The sequence below is a fragment of the Harpegnathos saltator genome, unplaced genomic scaffold (genome assembly GCF_003227715.2).
Source record: "Harpegnathos saltator strain DR-91 unplaced genomic scaffold, Hsal_v8.6 scaffold224, whole genome shotgun sequence".
Classification (NCBI taxonomy): Eukaryota; Metazoa; Arthropoda; class Insecta; order Hymenoptera; family Formicidae; genus Harpegnathos; species Harpegnathos saltator.
In genome coordinates, this window is record NW_020230011.1 from 412,641 (window position 1) to 427,662 (window position 15,022).

General features: G+C 52.7%; 1 protein-coding gene across 19 annotated transcripts in view; it reads right to left on the reverse strand.

Annotated features, from left to right (window-relative positions):
- Positions 1-15,022, reverse strand: part of LOC105188955 (uncharacterized) — an 81,708-nt gene that overhangs the window by 20,290 nt on the left and 46,396 nt on the right. For 6 of the 19 annotated variants that reach the window (XM_025298524.1, XM_025298526.1, XM_025298530.1 and 3 more), the window contains 7 exons: positions 12,268-12,459; positions 8,923-9,033; positions 6,726-6,815; positions 6,285-6,371; positions 5,172-5,270; positions 1,460-1,540; positions 660-755 (listed from right to left, as the gene is read on the reverse strand). In XM_025298524.1, coding sequence (XP_025154309.1) covers positions 660-755; positions 1,460-1,540; positions 5,172-5,270; positions 6,285-6,371; positions 6,726-6,815; positions 8,923-9,033; positions 12,268-12,459 — 756 coding nt within the window. The remainder of the gene's footprint in view (positions 1-659; positions 756-1,459; positions 1,541-5,171; positions 5,271-6,284; positions 6,372-6,725; positions 6,816-8,922; positions 9,034-12,267; positions 12,460-15,022) is intronic. The other 13 variants (XM_025298527.1, XM_025298529.1, XM_025298528.1 and 10 more) reach the window with 13 other exon arrangements.

The window sequence follows — 15,022 nt, forward strand, 5'->3', positions numbered from 1 at the left end:
CACGCGCAAACGCGCCGATTAATTAACGCTCGCCGGGCTGCCGCCTTCAGCGCCGGCTCTCCCGTTAGAAGAAGAAGCAGCCGGCGCGGCCCAACTCGCGTCCCGCAGGATGCGAGTTCGAATATCTCGGGCGCGCGCGATTTAGCGAATCGTCACGTCTCGCCTCGCCGGCGAGGCAACGTGATAATCCGAAAGTCTTCCCGAAGACGACGGTACTTTCTTGCACTTGAGGTCGCCTTTTGACCCCTTAGCTGTTAATGACGGAAATATCCCCCCCCCTCCCCGCGCGCGCGCGCGCGCGCGCGTTCCTTACAACTTGTATAGCGTCCTGCTCTAATTACTCCATTATAAGTGTTTTTTTCTCTTTCGAATGCGCGGATATTTCTGTCGCCAACAATGGTTTGGACCATTTTTCTCTCCGCGGATGTTTCCGTCATTGACAGCTAAGGGATTAAGTTTCAGCCTCGGATACTCCGACGAAACGACCCGCGCGGGGTCTGAAGATGAACTTAAGACGACCTCGAGCATGCGAGATCCGGCTCTATGAATGCCGGTCTTGATTAGCCCGAAAGGAGGCGAACGGTCTTGGGGAGGTTTCTCGTATAAAGAGCGCTACAGCGAGTAAGAGAGAGAGAGAGAGAGAGAGAGAGAGAACTTACGGCGTTCAGCTGTTGTTGCACCTTCCCGGCGTCGACCGAGCGCACGTGCAGGACAGTCTTCTTGGTGAGAGCGTCGAATTTGTTGAAGCTCGATTTCTGCAAGTACAAACAGCGCTCGTGTCAGGTAAACTCGACACTGTGCCTCCGGGCGAGGGGGGCCAGAATGAAAAGGGAGAAAGAGAAGAACGCGAAGAACGTTCGTTCCGCAGGCAAACATTTCGTCGTCGTCTAATCTGACTGACCGAGCAGAAAAAAAGTCCACTCTCGCATCCCCCAAAGTAACTTTGAAATAAGAACGATGCAAGGTGAAGTTGGTTGCCGGGCAAAGACAGGAGAATCACAAGCAGATTCAAAGAGCCGATACGTCCCGCGCGCAAAACGGAGTTTCACGCCGGCGCGCGCGGGCGGCGGGACCGCCGGAGCCCCCTCTAGTGTGAAATATGCAGGCCTCCTCCTGATGAACTGTGATGAATTGTGTTATCGCACAATTGCGGAAGAAACGAAGCTCCATTCCTCAGCGCGCGCGACTCCGCCGCGCTCCTCCGCGCGTCGCGATCTCCGGTTTGCGCGCGGGGGTGGTGGCGTTTACTCTCCGAGATCGTACAAAGGTCTGAAAAAGCGAGCAAATGAGTCGCAGGCTGGAAAAGCTGAAGCGCATACACGCGGCGTATTTCTCTCGTTCTAAAGGCAGCGAAGGCAATCGCAAACTCGGAAGGGCCAAGTCAAACCTCTGTACGAACCTGACGACCGCGCACGCGCACTCGCACGCGCGCGCCATCCTCCCTTCGTCGTGGTCTTACCTCGAGCTTCGGCCTCTCGCACGCCCGCTCCTTGTCCTTACCCTCGCTCGACAAGCTTGCCAAACTACAGTAGGAAGCCCTCTGTCCCGAGGTCGGTTTCAGTTTCAGATTGTCAATTAGGGTTTCGCATGCCGGATATGGGTAGCGTCGAAACAACAAAGAGAAGAAACGGGTCGCGGGTTAGTATCGTATTCGTGGTCGTAAAACGCTCGGATGCTCGGAGATACAGGCGAGAGGAGTGAGCGAGGAAGGAGGCGGAGGAGGATGATATGGTATGGCAGAGTAAAACTCTGCCGGGGATGCAGCAGTTAGCGGACTCGCAATATTCCGCGCGCGCGCGCGCGCGGTTACGGTGTCTCGTCGGCGCGGCCGGAAATTTCAAAGCCGTAATTTGCGGCTAGCTCCTTCGCCGCCTCGCGCTCGGCTGAGGACGACGTCGTATGCGCGACGACGACGACGACGACGACGACGACGACGACAACGACGACGACGAAGACGACAACGATGTCGTCGAAGGTGGTCGTCCGCCCGCGGTCGCTCCGCTAATATTTACGTCCGAGAATATTAATTCTCTCCTCTCCCCCGCCCCTCCCCTTAGCCTGAGCGCACGTTCCTTCGTCGTGCGTCGTGCGATAAAACGTAGGCATTACGCGTTTTCCTCGTGGCGAAACGACCAAGTGGGAGGCAATTCCGCGCAGAGGACTCTGCGCGAATGCTTTTTGTCCCGAGGACACTGCATTGTTGCACGCGTCCGGTCTCTTTTTATCCGTGACGAGAACTGGGAAAGTCGAATCTTGGTGTCATCTTCGGCGCGGGAAATTATTTTTCTTCGATTTCTCCGAGTTATCCCCGATTACAGTCGCGGTCGAGCAGGAGTGAGAGAGAGAGAGAGAGAGAGAGAGAGAGAGAGAGAATGCGCGGCTGTTCTAGGTCGTCGGGGTGCGAGACGTTCAAATCGCCGAGTGAAGCCTCGCCGAGCGAAGCCTCGCCGACTGCTGCATCGGCGCAGGATTGGAGGGTGGAGGGCGAACAAAACGCGCGACAGAGGACAACATTGGCAGTAGCGTGAAATTATCCGCCGGGACGATCATTCCGCACCGCGAATGCCCTTCCTCCCTTTCTCTCGGGCCTGATTCGCCGCCTTTCGTTTCGGCACCGTCCGAGGAGCGCGCGCGCGCGCGCTTTCTTCGACGCGCAGCGATACGATCGCGAGCGTTTAACAGGGACGATACCGTCGATCTTTCGGCGCGAACGCGCCATTAACGCGATACCTTTATGCCGCGAGTTAACGATCCGATTACCGAATCCGCCGGCCTTTCCCTTTTAATTGGAACGAGAGGAACTTTTTTCACCTAGCATCAGCCGTGCGAGATTTTCGGATAATACCTCGGGAGAGAAGAACGCTCGATGGAGATTGAGCGCGGTAAAAATTACCTCGCAGAGAGTACCGTGTTCCTATAAATAAAACTTGAGTATCTTTTGAGAAACGTGTATCCTCGAAAATCTCCATTTTTCGCCATTTTTCTATTTATTATTAATAGATATTAACTGGAGGTATCAAGCATCGATAGATATGTTGATTAAGATGACATCCATAAATAGACCAGTTACCGTCACCATTTATTGTTAACGTCTCAGAATATTTGCGCAAGAATTTGCGCAGTTATCTCGTCCCTCGAGTTGCCGGTCAAAGCGAACGTGTTTCTGGCAGCTGAAATAGCTGAAACCTTGAGAGATATATATTCTCGAACTTTGTCATTCATCCGTTTATTATTAATTCGAGTTATCGGGTATCGCTAAGTATCGATTAAGAATATTTATAGACGATTAACCTCTCTATTGTCCACCTTGCGAATTATTATTAATGTCTCGGAAGATTTACGCAATAATTCGTCCACCTCGTGTTCTCGGTTCGACGGGCGACCGCGCGCAGTTATCTCGTCTCTCGAGTTCCCGATCAGAAAAATGAACGTTCTGACAGCTTTACGGCGGCTCTGCGGCCGCGCTCGCGAGGTTTTCCCCCGACGCTTCGTCGATTCGCAAGCCTGACCCGCTTTTCCCGCTTTCCACTTCGCCTTTGAAGCCGCCGCCGACGACGAACTCGCGAAATTTCACGGCGAGACACACCGGGCCGGCGCGGTCGCCGACAACGAGCGCGGCAAAATGCGCCCATCGAAATCCTGATAACCGGATAAGCGATAATCGACGTGAATACTCGTGGCAAAAACTCGTAATCGCCGAGCCCGGAGAGCCCGATTCCCGGCCGGCCGGCCGGCCGCCGAAGTAGGGCAAATAAGCAATGGGTTATTATCAAGTCCGGCCCTTCCATAAATGGAGAGACGGCATTCACGGCGTGACGGTGAACTACTCCGCCTGCCTGCTTGCCTGCGTACGTGCGCGAGTGAGTCCTCGGAGTACGTAGCGGTGTGTACTTGACCGAGTACTCGCTCGTTCAGGGAGATATCACCGAAATTCGTCTCCCTCGCGTGAGGACGTCGCTTTCCGCTCGACTCGCGAGAAACGCTGGAGAGTTAAGCCTGATTCTCACTGTACTCCGCCGAGGTCCTCCGTCGAAACATTCTCCGACGCTCTCCCATTGGGATATCCCGAGAGGATATTCGCCACCACGTCACGTCATTCAATCGTCGACGAGAAAGAGAGAAAAATCACAGACTCCCGTTTACGCGGAAAATAAGAAACGGGCTTTAGGGCGGCACCCTCCGAAAAAGAGCGAGAATCTCATTTTCCTCAAATTGAGCAGTTCCAGAACCGAACGTGAACAGTCGAGCGGCAACAGTTTCGGTGATCGCGAACGCCCGAGCAGAAATCAAAGAAATCGAAGAAATCTTTTATGCCTGATATGGGGCATGACTAGGCAAGGCATAAGAAGGTATTACGAGTGATCCTTCCTGCACGGTCGGAACGTGGCGATTGTCTCTGCAATATTTTCCGGATTATATCCTGACTGCAGCGGTGACGTCATTATTTGGATGCCTGATTTGGCGTCCCGATGGACATCAGATCGGGTCTCTCGATTTCAGGCAATTTTATCAGGGCATTATTTAGCAGCGCGTTTCACACCTTATTACGTGCCGGATCCGACAAAGTTAGTCCGGGCCTTGTTTGAAATTTGGAAACCGGACTGGGTCTTAACACGGCGCGGTGGGCGATCGGGAAACGAGCGAGGGGAACGAGTGCCGTAAGATTTGCATCGACAACCGTCTTTCGCGCCTGCCGTTGATTATTTCCTGCCGAGGGCTGCGTCAGCCCTTGGCAGACGCTCTTGACGCTGGAGTCTCCGGACCGGCGCTGCGAGTCCGGAAAAGGGCGAGAGTCGTTTCGCGCGAACGATCGCCGACGATCGAGCGTTATGAATCGACCACGCGGCGGTAGGCCGCGCGATATCCGTGGCTTTTTTGCGCGCGCCGAGTCGCGATTAATGCGAGCCGCGGTAAATGATCGACCGCCCTCCCCTCCCCTCCCCTCCCTCCTCCCCCGGACACCGTAGGATAAAACAATTACACGCCCACCGAGAGGGGCTTTTATAGATCGTTACTCCCGACTGGGAGAAATTGCCGATCGCGGGCCCCGATAAAATTCAAGTTTCGTTAGGCAGGCAGGCAGGCAGGCGGGCGGGCGAGCGGACGGTGCATCGCGTTGTCGCTTGGCTGACTCCAATGTTGTCCGTGCGTCGTGTACGAAGGGTACTTACGAGGGCCTTGACCGACACCCCGGCGAAGACGAGCGCGTCTTTGGTGAACCTCGAGTAACCCTGCTCGCATACTCTCAGATCACCCATCGACCTTGCTTTCTACGAGCGGCGAGAGCGTCAACGAGAATTCAGATTAGCGCTGTGAGTGTCGTGGATCAGTCTCGAGAGACGTGAGCTCTGTGAAATATATCGGTCGCAAGCGATAATGAGGGAGGTGGGGGGGGGCTGACGGAGAGAGAGAGTCATCTAGTCGGCGAGACGAAAAATTCGACAGTCGCGCCTCTCTGAGAAGCTTCTTCTCGCGAATCCGATCGATGATTCGCCTTGGAATTCGCCCGCGAAATTGAACACGCGTGTAATTTCTCTCTCGATTTTTCTGACAGCCCCGACCGCGCTCGCTGCTGCTTCCTTGCCGATTCGTCGATCAGAGCTCGGTCGCGTCTCGCGGGCGGATGAAAGTGACGCGTGTCGTTTCTTCGTAGGCAATTTGCATCGCGTGTAATCACCGGAACTCACCGGCCTCACAGAACTCACGCTCTACGTATATTAGCACGCTATTTAGAATTGACTGCGTCCCGAGTCGAGATTCGAGCAGCAATATCGCCACGTCGGATGAAGCAAACCACGTCGGAAGTGGCTCATGCAATAACCACAAGGTTAAGTAATGCGTATCTCCTCGCTGTCGCACACGTTGCGCCGGAAAGCACAATTTGCGACATCGTTAATAAGCATTCGCATGCTCGCGAATTCTGCCCGTGCAGCGCAACGATCTCAACGCCTCTCGGCTACGTTACTACGAATTAGCGGATTAGCCTCGCAAAAACAATTCGAGGAACACTGAATCGCTCGTGAATTTCTAGTTCACATTTTTAATTCACGTCGAGAAAGAAAGAAAAGAAAAAAAAACGAAAGAAAACGGGCACGAGCATTCCAAAAGTCCAAACTTACATGCCCACTAGACCGGCCATTATCATCGTCAACTACAAGACTAATCCGATGCAAACACAACGAATACACAAGAAGAAGAAGAAGAAGAAGAAGAAGAAGAACAAGAAGAAAAAGCGCTCGGACGCGCAACGCGAACGAGATGAAATATAAGGTGTTTATACAAACCTCCTCGGTTTCCATCGCGTGATTCGCTTTCCCGAAAGCTGTCTGATCGCTGTCGCTCATGTTCGAGATGTCGCCAAAGCTGCGACACTGTTAGTGACAAAATACATCGGACAAATGTATCAGCTATTATTATCGAAGCGGATTCTTGCGGCGAAAGCGTGTAAAATTATCGTCGATCTTATCGATAAGGGAAGAACTAATAAAATAACAAAAAAAAAACGAGAAACTAAAAATAAGAGGAATGACCGGAAAAAGAGGGAGAGAGGGAGAGAGGGAGAGAGAGAGAGAGAGAGAGAGAGAGAGAGAGAAAGAGGGACCCCTTTCGTCTCGTCCACAATCTACGGAAAGGAGGCTCTCATCGGGCGCGAGAAGCATCTTCCTCTCGCGTACTTCAGCGTGCGTAATAAGCGCGAATGTAGTCCGCGAGTGGTCATTACTTACTAATTGCTTGATGGACACGCCGGTCGCGATGCGTTGCCTGCACAGCTTCTCCTGATCGCTACGACTCGTCTCCGTGACATAGTTCTGTGTCTGCATGCGCAAAAAGAAAAGACACAAAATGCAGGCGAGTTAGTTGTGCATGCGACGACGACGACGATGACGACGACGACGACGACGACGACGACGACGACGACAACGCGTGATGAAGTCTTTCGCGTGCGTTTTCCTATCTCATCTCTTCTTGTCTCTCTTTCTTTCTCCGTCGACTTTTCGAATCTATATCCGTCCATTGAAAGAGCTTGCAAGAACTTGCTTGCTTCCTATCGCCAGCATTTATTTTCACGTCCCGCGAGTCGTTACTCGCCGCTTTTCGGCTGATCGTCCGGTTCTGCTTACGCGAAATTAGAGATTAACACCTTGCCGAGCCGATTAAGGTTTGAGCGAGCGGACGCGAACTCGCTCCGCGAACTTTCAATGAAACTCCATAGGAGGATTTTTGTTCATTTTCGACGCGTACAGTCCCGATCTGCTTCGACCATTTCGACGAGTCTATATTTATCTATCGACTGAACGGGGAAAAACGCGAGGAGAAGAGCCGACCGAGTAAAACTCAAGTGCGGTTTGAACATTCGCTCGTTGACGCACTCGTTCAATCGACGCCTGTCGTTCGCCTGTCACGCAAGCAATTCCCGAAAGTGACGACACCATTCCGCCCGCGCTCGCGCGAAGAGCGTGCTCGAGAGCGAAGGGCTTAATCAGGCGGCGCGCTACGCAGGTAACTTTTAATTGCTTAATGGAGCGGTGTCGTACGTCAGCTGCACCCGCCGCTAATTATTTAGAGCCGCGCCGACCATTATCTCCGCGGAGTCGCGTCTAGCAGATCAGCTCGAGGTGAACGGCCGGCGGGATAAATCTCGCGCACGCGATTCATCGGTCGGGAGAACGATACTCGCATCAACATATACGCAACAATGCGCGAGGAAGGAGGCTCGGAGGGAAGAGCTGGAATGAGACGGAAAAATTGCGAAGGAAGCAGATGAGCAGGCGAGAAGGGTGGAGGGACACGGTTGTTGCGTAAGACCCGACTAGAAATTTTGATCAGGTTCACCTAACATTGATAAGACGACCTAATAGGGTCGGAAAGGATGAAAGGTAATCCTAAGTAAATCAGTCCTTATAGTGTCCTAACGACCTAATGAGTAAGCAAGACCTTTATAAGGTTATAATGATTGGGTCCACATTAGGACCCAAATGTAAACCGACCTAGTGATGTATGATATAATATGGTTCAGTTGATTAGGTCCTTGTCGGGATCTTATTCATTGTACCTAATATGATTTGCATTATCAAGTTTTAACAAAACAACTTTTGGATGTCATTTCCAAATACAAAGATGTTTGCATTGAAAAAACGCTTCGGATCACTTGAATATATTTGTAAAATGCTATAGAAACTATCCTTTTTTTAGCAGTCGATAAGTAGTTGTAAAACGTTAACGTGACACGCAACTTTTCTCTCTAACACCACTTTGTCACCTTGTGACATCATTTTATCATCTTATGATATTCATTTTATGTTTCTTTTCCGAAACATTTTACAAGTATGCTCAAGTATGCGATCTAAAATATTATTTCATGCAAATACCTTTCTATTTGGAAATGACATGAAAGAATTTTCAGCGTGTCATTTCTTATTTCTAATGTTATCATCCAATATAGCCGTGGCGAGTAATCAGGAGCCATAATTTGAAAAAAAAGACGTAATAAGGGTTCTACAAGGTAACTCAACAAGGACCTGACTACGAATCCTTACTAAGGTCCTGATATCCACGCTGCGTTGCATGACTTACTAGGACCCTAGGATAGTATCGGGACCTTATTGGGACCTGATGTCCAAATGAGGTTAACCTGATCAGGACCGTGGGATAAATTTCTAGTCGGGGACCCGCGTGAAATGTCGAACGGCGTGCAACCCGCGCGATAAATTGTCGGCGCGAGGGCGACGAAAAGGGAAGAAAAGCCAGAAGAAAAGAGCAGACAGACAAAGGTCCGACAGACGAACGCGAGAGTCGCATTCGCCGCGAATTGAAAACAATTCATCGCGGGGGGAGGGGGAGGCCGTGCAATAATCGCATCGCACGCGCTCGGGTTAGTCTCCGGGGGTTAGTCAAGGCTGTAGCATTTGGGCAGCAACTTACCAGGGACTTGACGTTGACGTTCGATAGATCGTCCTCGTCGGAGAAATCGATCATCTCCGAGTGCGTGCGCCGAGTACCCGTGTGCATGCTTGCGTCACGTAAACTACAGTTCTGAATGGGGGGAAAAAAAAGAAAAAACACAAACACACTGAGCACACATGCAACGAGTGATTAATGTGCGCGCTCGCGTCTACGCGAATTTGCGTCGTTAGTCGCGGCGGCGGCGGCGGCGGTGATGGTGGTGGTGGTGGTGGTGGTGGTGGTGGTGATGATGGCGATGATGGCGATGGTGACGGCGGCGGTGATGGCGGGGTGATGGTGACGGTGGTACAGAATGTGCGAAAAAGCGGCAAATAATTATCGTACGTAAAAGAACCGTTCGCACACACGGGGAGTGTGCGAGCGACGATGAAGACAAGACAGAGACGGCTTCGGCGCGCAAGCGGGAGAGTCGCGTTCCGCTTGCGATCGCGCGGAGCATCGATCATTTCGTACCATGCGCCACTTTGTGAGACGAGACGCGAGGCTCGATGATGATTATCTCTTAATTGAAATAAAACCGCCGTGCGTGTGTGTACGCGTGTGCGTTGCCGCGAGGATATTGCCCGCGCTTCCCGTCCTCGGTGGACTCCTCGCTCGATTCCGCAACGGGTCGTTCGCAATTAAACGGTATCGCGCAAAAACGAGTCGATCGCGAAATCGAGAGAAAAAAAGGAAAGGACGACGCGCGACGACGAGGCGAGGCGAGGCGCGAGAGGTCCGCGCTTGAAACGTAAATCACCCGAGCCGGCAATCCGGCGTGCGCGACAGCAGACTCGGATATTATCCTGTCGGATAACGAGCTGCGCGGAATGAGCAATCTTTGCATCATGCCGCTGGATTGCTTCCTTCCCGAGCGATGCGGCGTCGGCCGTAGCCGAAGATTCGCGAGAAGCAAGAGCCGCCGCCGGTGGTGTGTTGTCGCGGCAGAAGGAAGTGTCGCTAGGAGAGAGCATCTCGATCTCGATATCGCCCGTTCACACGCACGCACGCACGCACGCATGCGTGCTCTACTTAGCAGCGCACCGATATCGGTCGCGATCGCGTATCAGATCGCGATTCCGCGAAGCGACAGGCAGTAGAAAACCCGCTCCTATCTGTGCCGACGATCCGGAAAAGCCGGCCGGATCAAGCGGAGCTGCATGCAGATGAGGGACGAAAAGAGCGAGCTTCCGGTTTTCACCGCCGACGCCGACGCCGACGCCGACGCCGACGCGCCCGTCGGTGGCAGCGTCGGCGTCGGCGTCGACTAACCGAGCAAAGTGCTAATTAACGTGATAACGGTTCCATGCACGCTGATTTTACACCGGCGTGTCTCTCGCGCCGCTCAGCTGCGGACCGCCTTCAATTACGCTGGCTGATGATAGCCGCGCAAATCGCTCGTTTATCGGGGATGAAAGGAATCGATGCACGCGTGCGCGCACGTTGACACATATTCGCGCTCGCGAGCGAGTAATCGCACAGTGCGCGTGTGACACTTACAGGATGTCCCGGAATGTGGTCCGCCGGCTCTTATCCCGCCAAACTTATGCCGCGGATTCTTTAGGCTTGTTGCTTGTAATCTGCTCTGTTGGAGAGGTTGGACTTTTCGCGGTGATATAGCGTCGGAGGGAAAAGGACCAAAGATCCGATTCAATTTGGCTGAACAGGTCTTCCGGTCTTTGGTCAGTTCTTAACCCTTAAGGGCTACTGAAATTTCACCCCGTACGCATTTTTGAACCTAACCGTATCGACAATACTGATTTTATAGGTATTTACTCACTGTCAGTAGCGACGACATTATGATAAAACAGATCGATTCTCGCAGATATTTTGTCACAAATGTAACAAGAAAATTTAGTCAGTTGATATTTGACGGTAGCTTTTTAAGGGTTAAGAAGGACTTCTCATTCGATTGTTCGCCGTTCTTTCGTTGGTTCGATAGTAACGTCGTTACGTCGATAAATGAGGATGAGGGCACGTCTGACACGGTTTGAAAGCGCGACTGACGTCAGGGAAGTCACTTGGATTTTGCTTTTCCTCTTTTCTGCCTTTTTTCAGCGCGTTAAATGTCACGCTGGTCAGCGATGACTGATGTTGACCCGTCTCATTAAGTTACGTAGAACGTATAATCCAAATTAATAGGAAAAAAATTTCGCCGTTGTGTCCATAAAGAGTCAACCATAGCGCGCGATCCAAGATACATGCGCCTCGATTTGAGATTACTTGTCATATTTTTAGTGAAGGTCAGATCGGCCGTTAGGCTTCTATACACGTCAACCGGCAGAATAGCCTTAACACATCGACGTATAACCGGGTTATTAGAATGTTCTAACTATATATTATTGATCCTCATTATTTATTGATTATTCGAAGGAGCGGGAGCGACATGTCAAAGCAGTAATCCGTCTCAGTGTAATAGCTTGACCCGTCAACGTCTAGAAACTAAGTAACCTAATTACATCATGTATTAAGGCTATCTTGCCTGTCACAGTATACACTCGTTGAAAATCAATCAAGTGGCGATCATTGTGTGTAGCGTACCGATACTGAGATCCTTGTAATATAAATAACTGCTTGAATAAATATTTAAGAATATAAAAGACGTATATATATATATATATATATGTATATGTATATACATGTACATGTATATATGTATACTAGAATACGCACAAACGCGCCTTCTTTTATGAGAGCTTTAAAGACTAGATTTTAAAGACATGCTATGCCATCTCCTTCCACGAGCGGCTATGTTATCATTTTCCAACAGGAGCGAAGCTCGAAGCTAGATAAGGAGACCCGAGGAACACCTATAACACCTATAGCCGTCCTTTCCAGATGTAGTCTTCGCAGCCTCTTTCGGGGCGCTCAGCCTACAGGAACAAATCGACCCGTTCTTTTCTATTAACTCGATCCTGATCCTCAGCAACAACAAGCCTAAAGAGGCGCCTTTATTACGTTATATTATTACGCTTCTCATGTAGTCCAACGTACCACAACGTACGTCGGCTCGAACCCGTTATCTGGATAATTGACATATTTCGTAACGCGTTAATCTTCGGCGCGAGGCGTTATTCAAATCGGATTTTTCGCTTCGACACGTCCAGCCGGACTTTCTTTCGGGCCGAGGGGAAGGGGGGGGGAGGGGAATCGTCGCCGACCGAGACGACTAGAGGATAGATGAAAGGATGTGGCTGCGGGACATCCCGTACACACGCCTACACACACGCGCGTGGCCACACATACTCTCTCTCTCTCTCTCTCTCTCTCGCGCGCGCGCGCGCGCGCGCGCGCGTTTATGCCCATCGATGATTTATAACTCACCACGGAGATGTTCTCCTTCTCGAGATCGCTCTTCTTGCTCTTCTTGGTTTTCTTTGTGCGCGGCGTAAGGTTCGGCGAGGTGGCATCGTTACTAGCGACGCCCTCGATCTTCTTCTTCTTCGTTTTAGTCCCGCCCTTCGAGGAGGTCACCACGGTGGAGCTGGTGGTCACCGTTTCCTCGCGGCTCTCGCTCTGCGATCAAACGAAACACGCGATGAAGCTTTATCACATAAAATCCGAAATATCCGGAAGACAATGGCCCCTGCCCCCTCTAAAGTTTTCCTCCTTCTCCCTCTCCACCTTCGCTCTTTGTCTCACGCGCGGCTCCGCTCGCTTTTCCGCGCTCACGTTCGGAAACGAGTGACCTAAAACAGCGATCCGGCAGTTTCTCCCGTCGGAGAGACAACGGGCCTCCTTCGTGACCACCGTAGGTGGGCGCTCGCGCGCGCACGCTCGTCCCCTGGAAAGGAATATAAAAGCCCCCCGAGAGAACTAGATTCAGCGTGCCGCCATTGTGCGCCGCGCCGAGGCTCAATGGATTTTATGGCGGGCCGAGACTGAAATGTGTGTGCGGTCTCTCTGCGGTGCCCCGGGACACACGGAAGTTTACGCTCGCTCGACAAACGTGATTTGCAGGAAATAATATTGATTTCACCGTGTTGTGACGTAATCGCCTTCGGTCGCTCGCCGCGCGCGGCGCGGCGTAAAGGTGCACCCGCGGCACCGCGGGTGGACGGTAATTAGCACGCCGCCCCGATTAACCTGCCCCCCCTTCCCTCTCCCTATCAACGTCCCACCGAGCCGCGATTCTTCGCCGCGGAATGCGTGTATTCTCTTTGTGCGCAAGGGATCTCCGCAAGAAATCTGTTTCCTGTTGCAAAAAAGCCTCTCCTCACCGTGGGACGACGGAGGGGCCGGGGGGAAGGGGGGAGGCTGCGGCAGAGTCTCTCGCGGGCTTAATATGCAGAAAATACGAGGTAGAAAGCGTGCTAAAGAGACGCTAATGAATCGCGTGCGGTTTTCAGCAGCAACGCCCCACCGCCCGGCTCGCCCGGCATTTCCTCGCGCGCTTTTTCCGCGGCCGGAAGTCGTCCGCGCGACGTCTTGCTTCTCGCGCGTCGCGCGCCAAGTGTGCCGCGCAATCGCGAGCTTTCCCAGCGATTCGAGCACACACACTACGCCCGGTATAATAATGATTTCAGCGACCGTCGTGCGATTGCACGAGCCGCAGCGATCTTGCGGCCGCGCCGCCGAGAGTAAAGACGCGAAAAGTGCGCGGACATCGCTTCGCGGGCTTCGCGCGCGAAGATTCGCTCGAGCGCGCAACGCGCCATTTGTTTATTAAATATCCCGTTGCGAGTCGCGCGCATCTCGCCGTCCATCTCTCGACGAGCCCAGTACTCGCGCGTGAATGTAGGAACGACGACGACGACGACGACGACGACTCTTGCTCGAGACGATGCGCGTCAGCGCGTGCGTAACGCGAGATGGTCCGCGCGCGTTGAAAAGACGAGATTTCAGCCGGAATATTCGTTTAATCATACGGTTTCACCAGGCGGCCGGAACTGGCCCGATATTGCACGCCGCGCAATTAAAACGTCTCGCCCTCTCGCCTACGTGTTCCTCGGTCCAGCTGCCGGGGATCCGCGGTAAAACTCCGAATCGGCGCGTTGCGCGATAAAACGCTGACGCAACGTTGAATAACAATCATCATCGCCGACGAAACTGCGGGCCGAACGGGATGATAAGAACAAGATTAAGGAGAGAGAGAGAGAGAGAGAGAGGGAGAGAGAGAGAGAGAGAGAGAGAGAGAGAAGAAACGTGTCTGCCTTCTAATCCTCGGCGTTCGGCCGTCGGACGCGGCGAGCACGCTCGCGAATCCGTTCCGAACGTAAAGACGACCGGGCGCTCGCGAGCGCGAGCTATCACGGAGGCTGATAAGAAGCGACGGCTTTTCATAGTCCCGGCTCGATTTATGCGCGGCGGCGTAATTGCTCGACAAGTATGACCGGCCGACAAGGAAGATTTCCGATAAGCCCGCGCGCGCGGAAAGCAATATTCCGGAACGTATATGAGCCGCGCTCTCGCGTAGCGCGGAGCGTGACATAATGCACGCGCGTGCGAGCGAGCGAGCGAGCGAGCTCTCGTAATCTCGCCGAGAGAGCCGGCGCGCGTTCAACTATTAATTATCTGGCGACGTGAAATCGCGCGCGCCGCGCCACCACACGACTCGAGTCCCCCCGGCTCTCTCTCTCTCTCTCTCTCTCTCTCTCTCTTCCTCGTTGCGCATGCATGCGGACATTTATTTACTTTCCTGCACGAAGACACGCGGTTTCGTTCGAGCGAGCGCGCGGATGCGCGCGGTCGCGCTTCAGCGACGAGCGCACGCGCACGCTTGTTCCGCGTTATCGCGCGCGGTTAATGTAATGCGAAGATTTCCACCGATAATCGGCCGATCGGGGATAGCGAAACTCGCCGTAGGATTATTTGCGACGGCAGCCTGAGTGAAAAGAAAATGTCACCAAGGCGGATTCCCCTCTCTTTTCCATTTTGCCACGAACCGGGTCGGCTCTTCCTCGGCGGCAAGATCGGCGAGAGAGAGAGAGAGAGAGAGAGAGAGAGAGAGAGAGAGAGAGAAAGAGGATAACGCGATAACTCCTCGTGTGCTTGATTCACTCGGTCGCCAAAGTGCATTACGCCTCGAATGCTCGCGCATTTGCAGCGATTCCAAGTGCTCGCGCGAGAACCTGCTTCG